Source organism: Octopus sinensis, linkage group LG2 (assembly GCF_006345805.1).
Source record: "Octopus sinensis linkage group LG2, ASM634580v1, whole genome shotgun sequence".
NCBI classification, from domain to species: domain Eukaryota; kingdom Metazoa; phylum Mollusca; class Cephalopoda; order Octopoda; family Octopodidae; genus Octopus; species Octopus sinensis.
This window is the reverse complement of record NC_042998.1, coordinates 187,224,549-187,240,615: the sequence shown is the minus strand read 5'-3', so window position 1 is coordinate 187,240,615 and position 16,067 is coordinate 187,224,549. Positions and strand designations below refer to the sequence as shown.

Here is a 16,067-nt window from a genome sequence, read left to right as displayed (position 1 = left end):
AAAATGTGTATAAAGTATATGCAGTAATGCACGAATGCCTGGAAAGTGAACAGTGTATGAGTCAGATACATGCTTGCGTGTGTATGGAGGGGAGAAAATCAGGTGTAGTATTGACAAATCTCAGAAAGCATGGAAGTTTTGAAGGATGCAGTGCTCCACACAAGTAGTCTGTTTAATCCGAATTAGTTCAAAGCTAAATCAAGGACCCATACAATTCTTTTTCACAATTTTTCGAACAACATAAATAATTGTAATCTTGTGTGTCCATAGCTAATGCTGAGTACAGCACATAGAATTCCACTTCTGCTATCAAGCATGGCCATTTATTTGCTGATGGTGCTGGGGACCTGTCTTTTATCCCACTTATTAGCACCTATACGAAGTTTACCTTGAGGCTCTTCATTATATATAGTCATCACTTTTACACCAGCAAGGCTTGGTCAGGTAGTACCAGGTCTGAGTCATTTCATCCCTCTCTTCTTGGGAGCTGCTGCTTCTATAAAATGATGTTCATACATGTCAGTTCGTTTCTATGACTGGGTGCCCTTCCTATCCCCAACTACTTCAGAGTGCACTGGGTGTGTTTATGAGACATGAACACTTGAGAGGTTGAATAAAGGGACTTCAGAATTCTATGAATTCTCCACTCAGTTTGCAAACAACTTTTCAGGGCATACTGGAAGCGTTTTGTGGTACCAGCGCTCAAGAAATTGTCTCGCTCTTTGATGGAGTGCAAGTTGTTGGCTGACACTTGTAAAAGATATGTGGGGTCTTGTACACAAAACAATGGAGAGAGCATTCAGAATCCAGACATGTAGACCACAGAGGGTAAACAGTGGAGGAGATGCCAGTCATGAGGACAGAATTGGGTATGGAGAGCTAGTATGTACCAAGATTACACATTAACCTAGGGCGTGTACATCTGTTCATGTACCTAAGGTGGGGATTATAATATAAAAATAATAATAATGAAATTATTGTATACAGTGCTCAGGTGCACCACAACTTGTCAGAGTATATGCAGTAATGTACAAATGTCTGGAAAACGAACAATGCATGAGTCAGATACATGCTTGTGTGTGTGTGGAGGGGAGAAAATCAGGTGTAGAGTTGGCGAATCTCAGAAAGCATGGAAGTTTTGAAGGATGCAGTGCTCCGACAACTAACAACCGATGCCAGCAGTTTGTTCCATGCTTCAGCAACTCTCAGCGTGAAAAAATGTTTCCTGAAGTCATGGGAGATGTGCTGTTTTCTGACTTTGTAAATATGTCCACGGGTGTTAGAGTAATGACATCAGAAAAGCCTGGATAGTTAAGTGGAAGAAAAGTGTAGTAACATGATGTAAGCAGTAAGGTCATTTGGCTTGAAGTAGAAAATGATTGGCAACAGCAGATGTGGACGAAAGGCGAGGATAAGGATTAAGATAACAAATCTTAAAGATTTGCAAACATTAATCTCATGTAATACTGTTGAAATATAAAACAGAAAATAATATGAATACTTGCTTGTTAATAACCCTTTAATATTTATTTAATGGAATATTAATACAAAATTGTTATTTGATAATATTAAACTGTATTTCCAATCCGGTTTATTGATCCCTTGTATTTTGTTGAGATGAAAGTGATGGAGTTATTGCCCTTATGCTCAAGAAGTCTGTTTTTGGAGTCTCATTTGAAAATCTTCATTTTATAATACTGAAGTTCTTTAATGCTTTCTTTGATGTCCTCTTGTCCTCTGAAATATAAAATTATAATATAAAATATAGTTTTACACACACGTTATAGCACACTTAGATATCATAAGTAATAATTTACGTGATTAATTACTTTAGGTTTTTTACCTTGATCATAGCAACCTGTGTTCCTGTGTTTGGGGACTGGCGTATAAAAAAAAGACCCAATATTTCCTGTGTCGTGAAGGGGTTGAGGTAGGATTTGCACTCCGACCTTATAAAACTCTCACCAGCAACATGGGTTAGAGAGTTGCTGCCGAATTGGTGGAAATGTACCATCCGCCGGGAGTAGGAATGCACAAACAATTGGTGGATGCAGTGATGCAGTTGCTACAGCACATGGTCCCATACTACTACTACTACTACTACTACTACTACTACAGCAACCTAGTTAGAATTATGTTAATTAATCAACGCTTGCTATGTAAGTTGGGACAAGTGATTTTAGTCTTATGCTGAAATTAGAGGATGATGTGTTTAACTGTGATAAATCAGGTAATTACTGATTGTCCTCATCTGTAATAATTAGTCCATAGATAAGCTAGTGACTTGGCAAAGAATTGTTACAACACTGGATAAAATGCTTCAGAATATTTGTTTTTGAATATTATTGGCGGCGAGCAGGCAGAAACGTTAGTACACCAGACAAAATGCTTAGTGGTATTTCGTCTGTCTTTACGTTCTGAGTTCAAATTCTGCCGAGGTTGACTTTGCCTTTTATCTTTTCGGGGGTCGATAAATTAAGTATCAGTTACGCACTGGGGTCGATGTAATCGACTTAATCCCTTTGTTTGTCCCCTCTTTGTTTAGCCCCTTGTAGGCAATAAAGAAACAAGAATATTTATTTTGGGCTCATCAGTCCCAATTTCAAATCCTGCAAAGTGACTTTGCCTTTCTTCTGAGGTCGATAAACACAGTACCAATTAAGTATTAAGGTTGTTTCCTCTCCTTTTGCTTGGAATTAGCTGAGAAACCAAGAAAGGTACATTCACATTGCAGCCCTACCTACCTCAATTCTTTAACCACCATCCCGTGGACTTACTAAGAAAGAAAGGAAGTCTTTAAGACTTTTTATACACTAAGCTGCTGTGACAAAGATACAGAAAATGTTTTCACTTTGTCCTCACAAAACAAAAATAAATAAATAAAAAATAAAGCCCTTCCCCACCAAAAATTACTAAGTAAATGTAGTATTTAGCTGTATTGTGTGTATCTGAAAATGTCTGTTGCAAATCTTGATAATGATACAAAATAGCACATAACATCATTGTCATTTTTTACAAAGTGACACCTCTCTCTCTTATGGAGGTGAAGGTCAAGAGTTCAAAATATCAGGATCTTCATTGAACACTTCTATATTTAGCTGAGTGGACTGAAGCCACAGGAATCGTACATAACTACTGTAACTAGATTTAAATTCATTGTCAGGGTTCAATAGTCAGTAGTCCTGTATTCTAAATCAGTTATTATTGTTGTTCTTAGGAATATTAAAAAAAAACTAGTGAATATCATAAAATGAAATGAACAGTAAACATCCAAGGTCAGCCCTGATAGAAACAGGTCTACGATTTTAAAACACACCAACAGTGACCATTTCAATTGTTTACCAAGTTCAATGCTCTGTGAGTATATTATCCAGTGTATCCTTTTATAAAGTTATAGGCTGTGATTGTGTTACTATTTCTAGCAAGTCAAGAAACCAATTAGAGGCTGCTTTGTTGGCTTAAGAGATAAAATTGGGTATTTAGGAAATGATTCTTAAACATTTCTTCAATATATAGTCGTATGACCTTTGATTTCTCAAGGTGGGCAAACGTAATTTCATTTGCTTGCCCTGATTTACATGATAAGTGAAGTGAAAAGGCTACAAGCAGGAAGCAAAACTGATGAAATAGGAAACCTTTTACTATTCTGTGGTACCTCAGTAATGTATATGATTGTCAATGAAATGAGTGCTTTACCTGTGCGATAAGGATTTTTCTGGGCTGTTTTTAAATTCATCTTTATACCAACGTCTGAAGAAAAAGAAAAAAAGAGATTTTAAGTCAACAATTTTGTGCACCATTAATCTTATCTTTAGAGATGAATTTCTTTGTTATTTACATCTACAGCATCATCATCATCATCATTGTTTAACGTGTGTTTTCCGTGCTAGCACAAGTTGGACGGTTTGACCGGGGTCTGGGAAGCCAGGATGCCACACCAGTCTTCAGTCTGATCTGGCAGTGTTTCTACAGCTGGATGTCCTTCCTCACGCCAACCACTTTTGAAAAAAGCACCTTACATAACTACAGTTGAAATTAATAGTCTAGGAGTGGCTGTGTGGTAAGAAGCTTGCTTCCCAACCACATGGTTCTGGGTTCAGTCTCACTGTGTGGAACCTTGGGCAAGTGTCTTCTACTATTGCTTCAGGTCAACCAAAGCCTTGTGAGTGGATTTGGTAGACAGAAACTAAAAGAAGCCGGTCATGTGTGGGTGTATATATATATATAATATATATATATATATATATATATATATATGTATATATTGTATATATACATACATACATACATGTATTTATATATTTATATGTATGTATTTGTGCGTCTGTGTTTGTCCCATACACACACATCATCGACAGTAAGTACCTGAAATAAATAACGAAAGCATGATACAAGCTACTACAGTAACCTCAATTCACAATGATAGCTTAGTTTAGTACAATAAATTAGCAAAAATAACAGACTAGTATTGTTACAGTGTTTAGTTACTTCCTTCTACGTTCAAAGTTCAAATGTCACTGCGCTTGACTTCGTCTTTCATCGTTTTGAGGCAAATAAAATAGGTATCAATGATATATCTGTGTTGTTTCATTCTATTATTGTACTCCATACAAAAGTTGGCCTTGTGTACAATCAAAGGCAAAGTAGAACGAAACTAGATTTAAACTCCGAGTATGAAGGGACATAACTAGTATTGTAAGACCACAACGAGTACTCTACCTTGCTTTATTTTCTCCCAAGAAGTAATGTATTGTATTTAAAATGTACTTGACATCCATTCTTTTAAAGGTTAGCTTTTAATGTTATATCAGTTATCCGCAAACTGCGGCCAACGGGGCTTTTTGAATGGCATGACTGATGAAAAATTACCTTAAAGTTTTTTAGTGGTGTGGCCCACTTTTCAAGAAAGCTTGTCCATGCCTGAGTTAGAAACTTGAAAATAGTTTGTTTTTGGTTTACTTTTTCATGAATATTATTAATTATTAACTACTAGTTCTTTTCCCTCTAATTCTCATTCCAAACACGTACTTCTAACATAAGCTCTGCCCTCACAAACCATGCTACAGTACTATATTTTTCATTTATAAGTACAAGTATGATCATGTGTTTATTTGAGTCTGCTAATGTAGCAATAGTAAAATATTTGGATCTTTTCGGTTTGAACAGCACTTTTTAAAAATAATTTCCACGTAACTAAACACTTTTAAACTTCATATACTGGTAGAATGTGTTTATAAATCATCTTTTTCTCTTGGCTTTATCGAGAAAATTCAATAGTTTGTAAGATATTTGTTGATTTTTCTTCAATTTCTGCAATTTCAACCAATCAATGATGTCTATTGAGGTGAAAACATTCTGTGCCGTATGAATATGTCCCTCGTTTAAGAAACAGATTGGGTTTATTTACATTTCTGAAGAAAAAAAAGATACCCTTCCCCCACCCCTAACTCTAACCCTAAAACATTGAAATGCAATAGATCGATACTAGGGTCATAATTATGGGTGACAATTTCATGACACCGCTAGAAAAAATTGCCATTCAAACCGAAAAGATCCAAATATTTTTCTGAGCAACACACAGTATTTAAAGAGATCCATTACTACCAAAAGTCATAGTCAACTGAACAACTGTGCTTTCTTCATGTGCAGCCATGTTAAATAACACTGATCACATGACCACTGGACCAGTCACATGATACAATAAGCTTATAACTTATGTAATTATATAAAAGTTATGGCTTTCCTTTTATTTTTTACACTACATGCATTCTAGGTACTGTATCCGATTGCTGGAATACTCTTATTTATTTTAGCAGACCTACATAGGTCTCAGTGGCAAGTATAGTTGTGTGGTTAAGAAGCTTGCTTCTATGCATGTAATCTCTGGTTCAGTCCCGCTGCATGGCACCTCGGGTAAGTGTTTTTTCTACTATAGCCTAGATCCAACCAGATCCTTGTGTATGAATGTGTGTGTATGTGTGCATGTGCACATACATACATGCATCACATGGTGGTGGTAAAGAAGCATCACCATCATACAAGCAGTGTTGTTTATTTCCAGGTTTCCATAAAAAAACATATGGGGAAACTTTACCTTTCTTGGAAACAGGTGAAAGTTCACAAAAGGAAAAGCATCTGGCCATAGAAAATGAGCCTCAACAAATTCCATCAGACGAATGTATGCATGGAAAAGTAGATGATAAATGATGATAATGACATAGGCTATACAAAAATGCAGCCAAGTACATTCTTTTGAGATACCTCATTATTCTCATTGAATCATATTCAGGTTTTTAAAGATCTATACCTATTTCTTTACTACCCACAAGGGGCTAAACACAGAGGGGACAAACAAGGACAGACATAGGTATTAAGTCGATTACATCGACCCCAGTGCGTAACTGGTACTTAATTTATCGACCCCAAAAGGATGAAAGGCAAAGTCGACCTCAGCGGAATTTGAACTCACAACGTAACGCAGACGAAATACCGCTAAGCATTTCGCCCGGCGTGCTAACGTTTCTGCCAGCTCGCCGCCTTGAAAGATCTATACCATAAGGATCTCATGCACTTCAAGGTACAAGTTGATGATGTATAGCCCACATAAACGTCTTCAGCCTGTCTAAAGAGATAATCCAAATTGATCCCTTTCTTTCTTTTTAATGGCAAACTGAGTCAAATTAAAGTTAAGTTGATACTTTTTGGTTATCAGGTTATCAAAGTGACATGATTACAAACTTCTGTACTTGAACATTTGGTCTTGGGGTCAGCACAATATTTCATGCTGATTTTTTTTTGCACTAGCCTCCTGGATACCCAGACCCCAGTCGAACCGTCCAACAATGCTAGCATGATAATGTTTATTACTATTTGCCCATATTTCTTTACAAGAATTTCATTTTGTGGAAATTTGACAAGAGGAAATATAAAAAGCACTATCTTTGTTGAAAAATAAGTTGCTGTCTTGTAGAACAATAAAAGGTTATGAATTTCTATAGTATGTGCAGATTATAAAAAATGTTAGCTCAAAATGTGATTAGTAGTGAATAAAGAAGGATGAATTAGACAAGATAAATATGTATCTACATATTGTGAACTTCAGAGATATGTTAAATGTGTATAAAGAAAGTGAAAAGGGTGTCAAAAGCATTGGTTGTTTTATATAAGATTGTCTTTATACAGGAATGGGTGTAAATAACTTGGTGAAATAGTGTTCTAAGATGGTATATGAATCAAAAACAGGATCAAAAGATTTAGAATATGGAGTTTGGACTTCATAAATGAAACATGACTAGAATGCAAGGAAAAGACCCATTGCAGACCTATTCAAACAATCCTATACAGAATTTGAATGTTAGCATAAATCGTATGAGAGTAGCTTTCTATGATCAGTCTTCTGTTTTGTCAGAGGAGTAAAAGTAGAACCAGTGACTCTCTTCAGGGTCTCTAAGATTGGTGAGGAGGAGAGCAGAAGTTGTCCTCAGACAGGAGTTCTTGGCTGAATGCTTGAAACAGAGTTGACTCTGCTAACTGTATGCAAGTGTTAGGTGGTGTTGTTAAACCAGGTAAAGGATTATCTCTACCACTCAAAATTTCCCTTACAAGATATTGGTCAATCCCAGAATAAAGTAGAAGACACTTGACTCAAACTGCATAGTTACAAAGCAAATTTCTTAACCAAACTCTCATGATTGCACCAATCTCTACATTTACCTTCATTGTTTGTTAGTTTCTCTGTAAGACGTGACTTTTTTTTTATCAGATTCAACTCATTGATGAAATCTAACTCCTCCCAAAACACTGATATAAGTTACACATACTCATCTCTTAAAATTAAAGGTTTAGGCCTTTTTCTTTGTAGAAAAGAGAATAAATTCATAAAAGAAATAATAGGATGAGTCAAATTGAGAAAATATATACATCATCATTTAACGTCCGTTTTCCATGCTAGCATGGGTTGGACGGTTTCACCAGGGTCCAACCCATGCTAGCATGGAAAACGGACGTTAAACGATGATGATGATGATGATATACAATACAATCAATAGTAGGAATATATTTTAATGAATTAGCAGTGAAAAACTGATAGCTCAAGGAAAATATCAATCCTTACCGACATAGTTCCTTCACACTACTGACATCAATAATACGATAATGTAGGAATTCAGTAAATTTTGGCATATATTTCTGAAGGAACATTTTATCCATATAGATGGAATTTCCAGCCAGAGGGCATTTCTGTTTTGGAACATGCTGTGTTAGAAAAGCCAACAACTTTTCTTCAGCTGATTGCAAGGTGGTGTTGCTTTTTCTTACTGCTTCTGTCAGGCCACTCTACAGGACACAATTAAAATACAGAGAAGAAAAGTGTTTTTAATGAAATAAAATGTGTCATAATTTAACATTTTTTTCTATTGGGTCATCCCATAAATAATGCGTTTTTTTTTTATTTCTTTTATTTTTCAAAATTAAGATAAACAAAGTTCCTTTTAATCTAAAATATACTCTCCTTCATTTTCTACAAGGACATGGCTCTTCCATCTATCTGGGAGATTTGCAAGACTCCTCTTCCAAAATTCACTTCTCTGTGACAAAAAATATTCCTCCAATACTGTTCTGACCTCATCTAGAGGATTCATATTTTTTTCATCCAAATGATTTTGAAGAATGCGGAATAAATGATAATCAGATGGGGTAATGTCTGGCGAATATAGTGGATGGAGCATCGCTTCCCATTCAAACTGCTCCAGTCTTTGGAGTGTCATCCTCGCTGTATGTGGCTGAGCATTAGCCTGATGGAAGAATGCCTTTTGTCTTGAAACCAAAGATGGTCATTTTTCTTCCAGTGCTAACTTAAGCCACTCAAGCTGCTCACAGTAGATCTCCTTTGTTATCGTTTGGTTTATGTTTAAAAGTTCAAAGTGGACTAAACCTTTCATATCGCACCAAACAGATAACAACACCTTATATGGATGAAGACATTCTTTAGCCTTGTGAGTGGATTTGGTAGGTGAAAACTGAAAGAAGCCTGTCGTATATATGTATGTATATATGTGTTTGTGTATATGTTTGTGTGTCTGTGTTTGTTCCCCAACATCATTTGACAACTGATGCTGGTGTGTTTACGTCCCCATAACTTAGCAGTTTGGCAAAAGAGATCGATAGAATAAGTACTAGGCTTATAAAGAATAAGTCCTGGGATTGACTTGTTTGTCGATTTGCTTGACTAAAGGCGGTGCTCCAGCATGGCCACAGTCAAATGACTGAAACAAGAGAGTAAAGAGTATATATATGAGATCTGTAGAATTTTTAGTGGGTTGGCAATGCTGAGTGGATGTGGAAGGTTTCCAATGGTTTTTGTTGTACTACATTAGTCAATATCCTTTTGCTTTGCTACCACTAGTATCTTCAATGTCAAGTCCAACAGAGCTAAGTTTAGTGCTACCAATATTTAGTACGTCAGAAGGCAGCAAGCTGGCAGAATTGCTAATACAATAGAAATCAAAATCAAATTCAACAACTGGCATCTGTGCTAGCAGGGTGCAAAAAGCACCATACGAGAGTGATCGTTGACAGAGCGGCTAACCGGCTTCCGTGCCAGTGGAACATAAAAGGGCACCATTCGAGTGTGATCGTTACTAGCATCGCCTTACTGGCACTTGTGCCCATGCTAGTAGGGTGCCAAGAGCACCATCCGAGCATGATTGTTGCCAGAGCAGCCAACTGGCTTCCATGCTGGTGGCACGTAAAAGGGCACCATTCGAGCGTGATTGTTACCAAGGTCGCCTTACTGGCACCTGTGCTGGTGGCATGTGTAAAAAGATTAGAGTGAGGTCATTGCCAGTACCACCTGACTGGCACGTAAAAAGCACCCACTACACTCTCGGAGTGGTTGGTGTTAGGAAGGGCATCCAGCTGTAGAAACTCTGCCAGATCAAGATTGGAGCCTGGTGTGGCCGTCTGGTTCGCTAGCCCTCAGTCAAAATCGTCCAACCCATGCTAGCATGGAAAGCGGACGTTAAACAATGATGATGAATGGACAAAATGCTTAGCGGTATTTTGTCTGTCTTTTTGTTCTAAGTTCTAAATTCTGCTGAGGTTGACTTTGCCTTTCATCCTTCTGGGGTTAATAAAATAAATACCAGTTGTGTACTGGAGTTGATGCAATTGACTTAACCCTTTTGTCTGTCCATGTTTGTCCACTCTATGTTTAACCCCTTGTGGGCAATAAAGAAATAAATAAAATAAACACCAGTTGAGCACAGGGGTTGATGTAATTGACTTACCCCTACCCACAAATTTTTTGTCCTTGTGCCAAAATTTGAAACCAATATGTAATATGTCAGTTTAGCAGCTGGGCTAAATGCTTAGTGGCATTTGCCCATTTTTACATTCTGAGTTCAAATTCTGCCAAGGTCAATTTTTGCCTTTCATGCTTTTTTGGGGTTCATAAAATGAGTACCAAATGAGCACTGGGGTTGATGTAATTGATATACCCCTTCCTCAAAATTGCTGCCCTGTCCCAAAATTTGAAACCAATATGTAGCATGTTAGTTCCAACAAGATAAAATTCTCTTTGAAGGCAACTTACCTTCCCATGGTGCACTTGGCACCATTCATTCATACCATCAAGCACATTATCTGGCTGGTGAATAACAAATGGAGGTATCTGTGAATAGAAAATTCAGTTAAATAATTTAGCTCAATTATTTCTCAAAAATATTGAGCACAATTAGATAAAATTAATTATATTTTACTATTATAGGGTTTCCCGACCACTTTAGATTTGTACTGACCAATATTAGATTTGTACTCACCAATATTAGATTTGTACTCACCAATATTAGATTTGTACTCACCAATATTAGATTTGTACTCACCAATATTAGATTTGTACTCACCAATTTTAGATTTGTGCTGATCAATATTAGATTTGTACTCACCGATATTAGATTTGTACTCATCAATATTAGATTTGTGCTCACCAATATTAGATTTGTACTCACCAATATTAGATTTGTACTCACCAATATTAGATTTGTACTCACCAATATTAGATTTGTACTCACCAATATTAGATTTGTACTCACCAATATTAGATTTGTACTGATCAATATTAGATTTGTACTGACCAATATTAGATTTGTACTCACCAATTTTAGATTTGTGCTGATCAATATTAGATTTGTACTCACCAATATTAGATTTGTACTCACCAATATTAGATTTGTATGAACCAATATTAGATTTGTACTCAACAATATTAGATTTGTACCAACCAATATTAGATTTGTACTCACCAATATTAGATTTGTACTGATCAATTTTAGATTTGTACTGACCAATATTAGATTTGTACTGACCAATTTTAGATTTGTACTGACCAATATTAGATTTGTACTGACCAATTTTAGATTTGTACTGACCAATATTAGATTTGTACTGACCAATATTAGATTTGTACTGACCAATATTAGATTTGTACTGATCAATATTAGATTTATATTGACCAATTTTAGATTTGTTCTCATCAGTTTTAGAAAAATTTTCCAATCAATTTTAGATTTGTATGGACCAATTTTAGAAAATTTACCAATCAACTTCAGAATTATTTTTTTGATACATATTTCTAAATAAAATATCTCGAACCCAAATATTTTTAATATGTATGCTTACAATCAGGAATTTTACCACTATGTTACCATTATATCATTTATCTAATTTTTCCCTGTAAGTTTGGAGCCATACTCCCTAATATTATTATTATTATATATATAATAATAATAATAATATTAGGGAGTATGGCTCCAAACTTACGGGGAAAAATTAGATATATATATTTATGCAAGTTTAATTCAAAAAAATCTTTAATTGATATAATGATTTAATTGATATTATGGTAATATAGTGGTAAAATTTTTTATTATAAGCATACATATATATTTGGGTTCAAGGCATTTTATTTAGAAACCTGTATCAAATATGTATGTATGTATACAAAAGAGATCGATAGAATAAGTACTAGGCTTACAAAGAATATATATATATATATATAATATATATATATATATATGTATATATATGTATGTATATATATGTATGTATACTGAATTGTCTTCTTACCTCAGCTATTATGTTCAGTTGACTATCAGTGATAACACAAGCTATCTCAATAATCTTATCCGTCTCTATATGAAGCCCAGTCATCTGCCAATGAAGAAAGAATGTAATAATTTAATAAAGGACAAGTACAACATTAATTATTTATGGGAAGTTCTTTGCTTCTTTAATCTTTTATCAATTTTTATACTGTACTTATATTATATAAAAGATGCAAAAAAGAAAGTGTCTGAAATTTTTGAGACTGGTAACAACTTCAAAGGTACACTAGCAAATGATGGAGAAGCAATTTTTTTTTGTTCCTTTTGACATTTGAAGAAAATCTTCATCATCATCATCATCGTTTAACGTCCGCTTTCCATGCTAGCATGGGTTGGACGGTTCAACCGGAGTCTGGGAAACCAGGAGGTTGCACCAGGCTTCAGTCTGATCTGGCAGTGTTTCTACAGCTGGATGCCCTTCCTAACGCCAACTACTCCGTGGGTGTAGTGGGCGCTTTTTACGTGCCACTGGCACAGGTGCCAGGCGAGGCTGGCAACAGCCATAATCATTTGGTTATTTTTAGGTGCCACCGGCACAGAAGCCAGTCAAGGCGGTGCTGGCATTGGCTACATTTGGATGGTGTATTTTACGTGCCAGTGGCACAGTTATCACAACTACAATTTCCATTTGATTTTTTGATGTTGATGTACTTGACTCAATAGGTCTCCTCAAGCACAAGAGTTGAAATATCATTCATATTTTTTGTACCATTTTAAGACAATGAACTGGCAGAGTTGTTAAAGCATCAGATTAAATGCTTTGTGGGTATTTGTTCTGGCTCTATGCACTTTGATTTTAAATCTTGCCAAAGTCAACTTTGCCTTTCATATTTTCAGGTTGAGAAATAAAGTACGGTTCTAGGGCTGTGGATTGCTGGAACTGTTGAAATATCAATCAGGATTACTTTTGGTATCTAATCTAGCTCATGTGTTCTGAGGTCAAAATGTATTTAGATAAGCATTTTAGCCTCTTTCAGGAAGACAGAAAAAAAAAACTCAGAAAAGCAAGAAAGTCAAAAGAGTTGACATCCTTAATTGAACAAAGGCAATCTGAGACCACAGAGTACTCAATAAATAACTATGAGGATGATCCGATGAGTATTTACCTTTTGTAAGCAATTACAAATATCATATACAGCGATAAACAATGACTGGTTAGCAGATGCCAACAGGATTTTGAAATTGTCTATTTTCAGAATATGCCTAAGCAAGTAAATAGTTAAAAAAAAAGTTTTCATATCATTATCAACACTGCTAAATGAAACTGAATAGTTATTTATTTTCTTACATTCATTATACAAGATAAAGTAGGAGACCCAAAGTTTGAGCAGTATACTCAATTATAAGTAACAGTATACTCAATGAAGATTAACTGTTAATGAATTAGTTATACAGTCTGTGTAATAAAGGAAGTTCTCTCAATGCAATTCAATTGGAGATTAAATAGATTATAATAAGAGTTGCAATAGCTTGGCATTTGTAGAAGTTCAGGAAGTAGTATGTTAACAAAAGGGTTTCTCTGGAGTATATGTGATGCTGTATGTTAATGAAGCATAGGTACAGATGGTTTGCAGTATCTGGAGCAGTGGTTCGCAACCAAGGTCCCCTTTTATTTAAATGAGTTTTCCCACAGACCCCTGTTTAATATGCTTATCCTTATGTATATGTATATACATATGAAATTTTGAATTTAGTTCACAGACCCCAGTACTACTTTTGCAGACCATCAGGGGTCTGTGGACCACAGGTTGGGAACCACTGATCTAGAGAGAAAAGAGTTGTATTTGTTCTGTGTGCAATGGCTACTTACTTAAAAGGTAGAACACAACAGAAAGATACCCTTTATTTCTAAAGAGAAAACTCTAAATTTATAGCTATTTCAATTTCATTACAAACACCTCTATGGATGGAAGCACTCCGTCGGTTACGACGACGAGGGTTCCAGTTGATCCGAATCAATGGAACAGCCTGCTCGTGAAATTAATGTGTAAGTGGCTGAGCACTCCACAGACACGTGTACCCTTAACGTAGTTCTCGGGGATATTCAGCGTGACAAGGCCGGCCCCTTGAAATACAGGTACAACAGAAACAGGAAGTAAGAGTGAGAGAAAGTTGTGGTGAAAGAGTACAGCAAGGATCACAACCATCCCCTGCCGGAGCCTCGTGGAGCTTTAGGTGTTTTCGCTCAATAAACACTCACAACGCCCGGTCTGGGAATCGAAACCGCGATCCTATGACCGCGAGTCCGCTGCCCTAACCACTGGGCCATTGCGCCTCCATACAAACACCTCTATAATTGTCAGTTGGATAATCAAATGTCTCCACTACTCATAAATATCTGAGTTATTCATGAATTTAATTTCTTGAGTATCTTTAAAGTCAGCTAGTTACATGTCTGCAGTCTTGCTTTCCATTTATTTTGGTGCCCTCTGGCTGCATTCAATACGGCGATGAGGCAATGGGTCGAATGCAATGTTTCGAGAGGCACGGGCGCTTTAAAAGCGGAAGGCCGTCCCTGGAAAACCTGCCCCGAGCGTTACCCTTGGAAATATGCTATTGCACATCAAGAATTCGTCCCCTAAGTGCAGATCGTCAATCGAGAATTCTACTGTGACATTTTGAAACGTCTGATGGAGGACATTCGGTGAAAGCGACCGGATTTGTGGAGTGCGAAGATGGAATTCTTCACTGAGCTCTTCTCACTCGTGAGTTTCTTGCCCAAAACAACATGATATCGTTTCCGCATACGACCTATTCGCCAGATTTAGCACATGTAGACTTCCACCTCTTCTCCGAGATGAGAATGCAGCTCAAAGATCACTGTTTTAACACCGTTGTCGAGATCCTAAGCGAATCACAGAAGGCTCTCGATTCGCTTACGGAAAACGACTTCCAGGCCGGATCACAAAAGTAGCGGGAACCGGCGTGTTCCTGCTCAGGGTGACTATTTCGGAGGAGATTGTTAAAACTTGGGTAAACAAGTTATTATTTTTTTTTTATTAAACGTAACTAGTACTGGAACCTGATACCATCTCGTATCAGCAAACTTAAGACTAGTTTCAAAACTTTGATGAAAGCATCTAAGTGTCAATTGATATGTTATGGAATTGTGCAAAGAAAAGAAAAGAAACGAGACACTCGAATTCATCGCACCCAATTAAATACTTAATTCAGTGAACTTGTGTGGTGTTACGTTTTTTCTTAATTGATAGGTTTGAACAACCATTTAAAGAAATTACATTCGTTTATTATTTACATTTTTAAAAATTCATAAAACCTTCACTTTAATCCATAAAAATACTCCCGCATTTTAACCGGTAAAACAACTTTTGACAAAGTAAATACTTTAAAGCAGTGCTTTTCAACCCTTTTGCTGGAGCGGAACCCCAAGAAAACATTCCACTGGCTCGAGGAACCCCTGTGCAATAATTTAATTGTCTTATGCACAGGAGAATTAAAAATTATTGTCGATTTTAGCAGTTTTGTAACTTCTTGCGGAACCCCTGGACTGTACTGGCGGAACCCTGGTTGAAAACCACTGCTTTAAAGGGTCACATTTATACCCACTGAACTCCCAACTTTATAACTACCAAATATATGAATGCTAACTTCATCTGGTCAATATATATATATAAAGCAAGAGAGATATATATAGTTTGGGAAGAATAAATACCTCGAGGTCTACCCATACTATTCGTTCTTTGGCAACATCCAGCATACTGGTGGTCATTCCGTTTCTGTTGATCGACAGAGGAGTGCGTCGGGTGAGCAGCGGACAACGAAGTACCTGCCTTTGATATTTCCATAACAAAGGGGTCGTTGTTCGTAAACATCGAAACCCGTTCATATGTAGAACGAATAGACTTCTTAATAGGAATTAGAAATTTTAAATTGGTTGCAGAATAA

General features: G+C 36.4%; 1 protein-coding gene across 2 annotated transcripts; it reads right to left on the bottom strand.

Annotated features, from left to right (window-relative positions):
- Positions 1-1,498: 1,498 nt before the first annotated feature.
- Positions 1,499-16,040, bottom strand: LOC115232525 (oligoribonuclease, mitochondrial). Of its 2 annotated transcripts, XM_029802446.2 has the most exons (6): positions 15,835-16,040; positions 12,124-12,207; positions 10,592-10,669; positions 8,114-8,334; positions 3,697-3,750; positions 1,499-1,737 (listed from the first exon to the last, which is right to left on the bottom strand). In XM_029802446.2, the coding sequence occupies exons 1-6, from the start codon at positions 16,006-16,008 to the stop codon at positions 1,671-1,673; spliced, it is 678 nt and encodes a 225-aa protein (XP_029658306.1). In that variant the 5' UTR covers positions 16,009-16,040; the 3' UTR covers positions 1,499-1,670. The 2 variants fall into 2 exon arrangements, with proteins under 2 accessions (XP_029658306.1, XP_036356455.1); XM_036500562.1 differs by lacking the exon at positions 10,592-10,669.
- Positions 16,041-16,067: the final 27 nt, after the last annotated feature.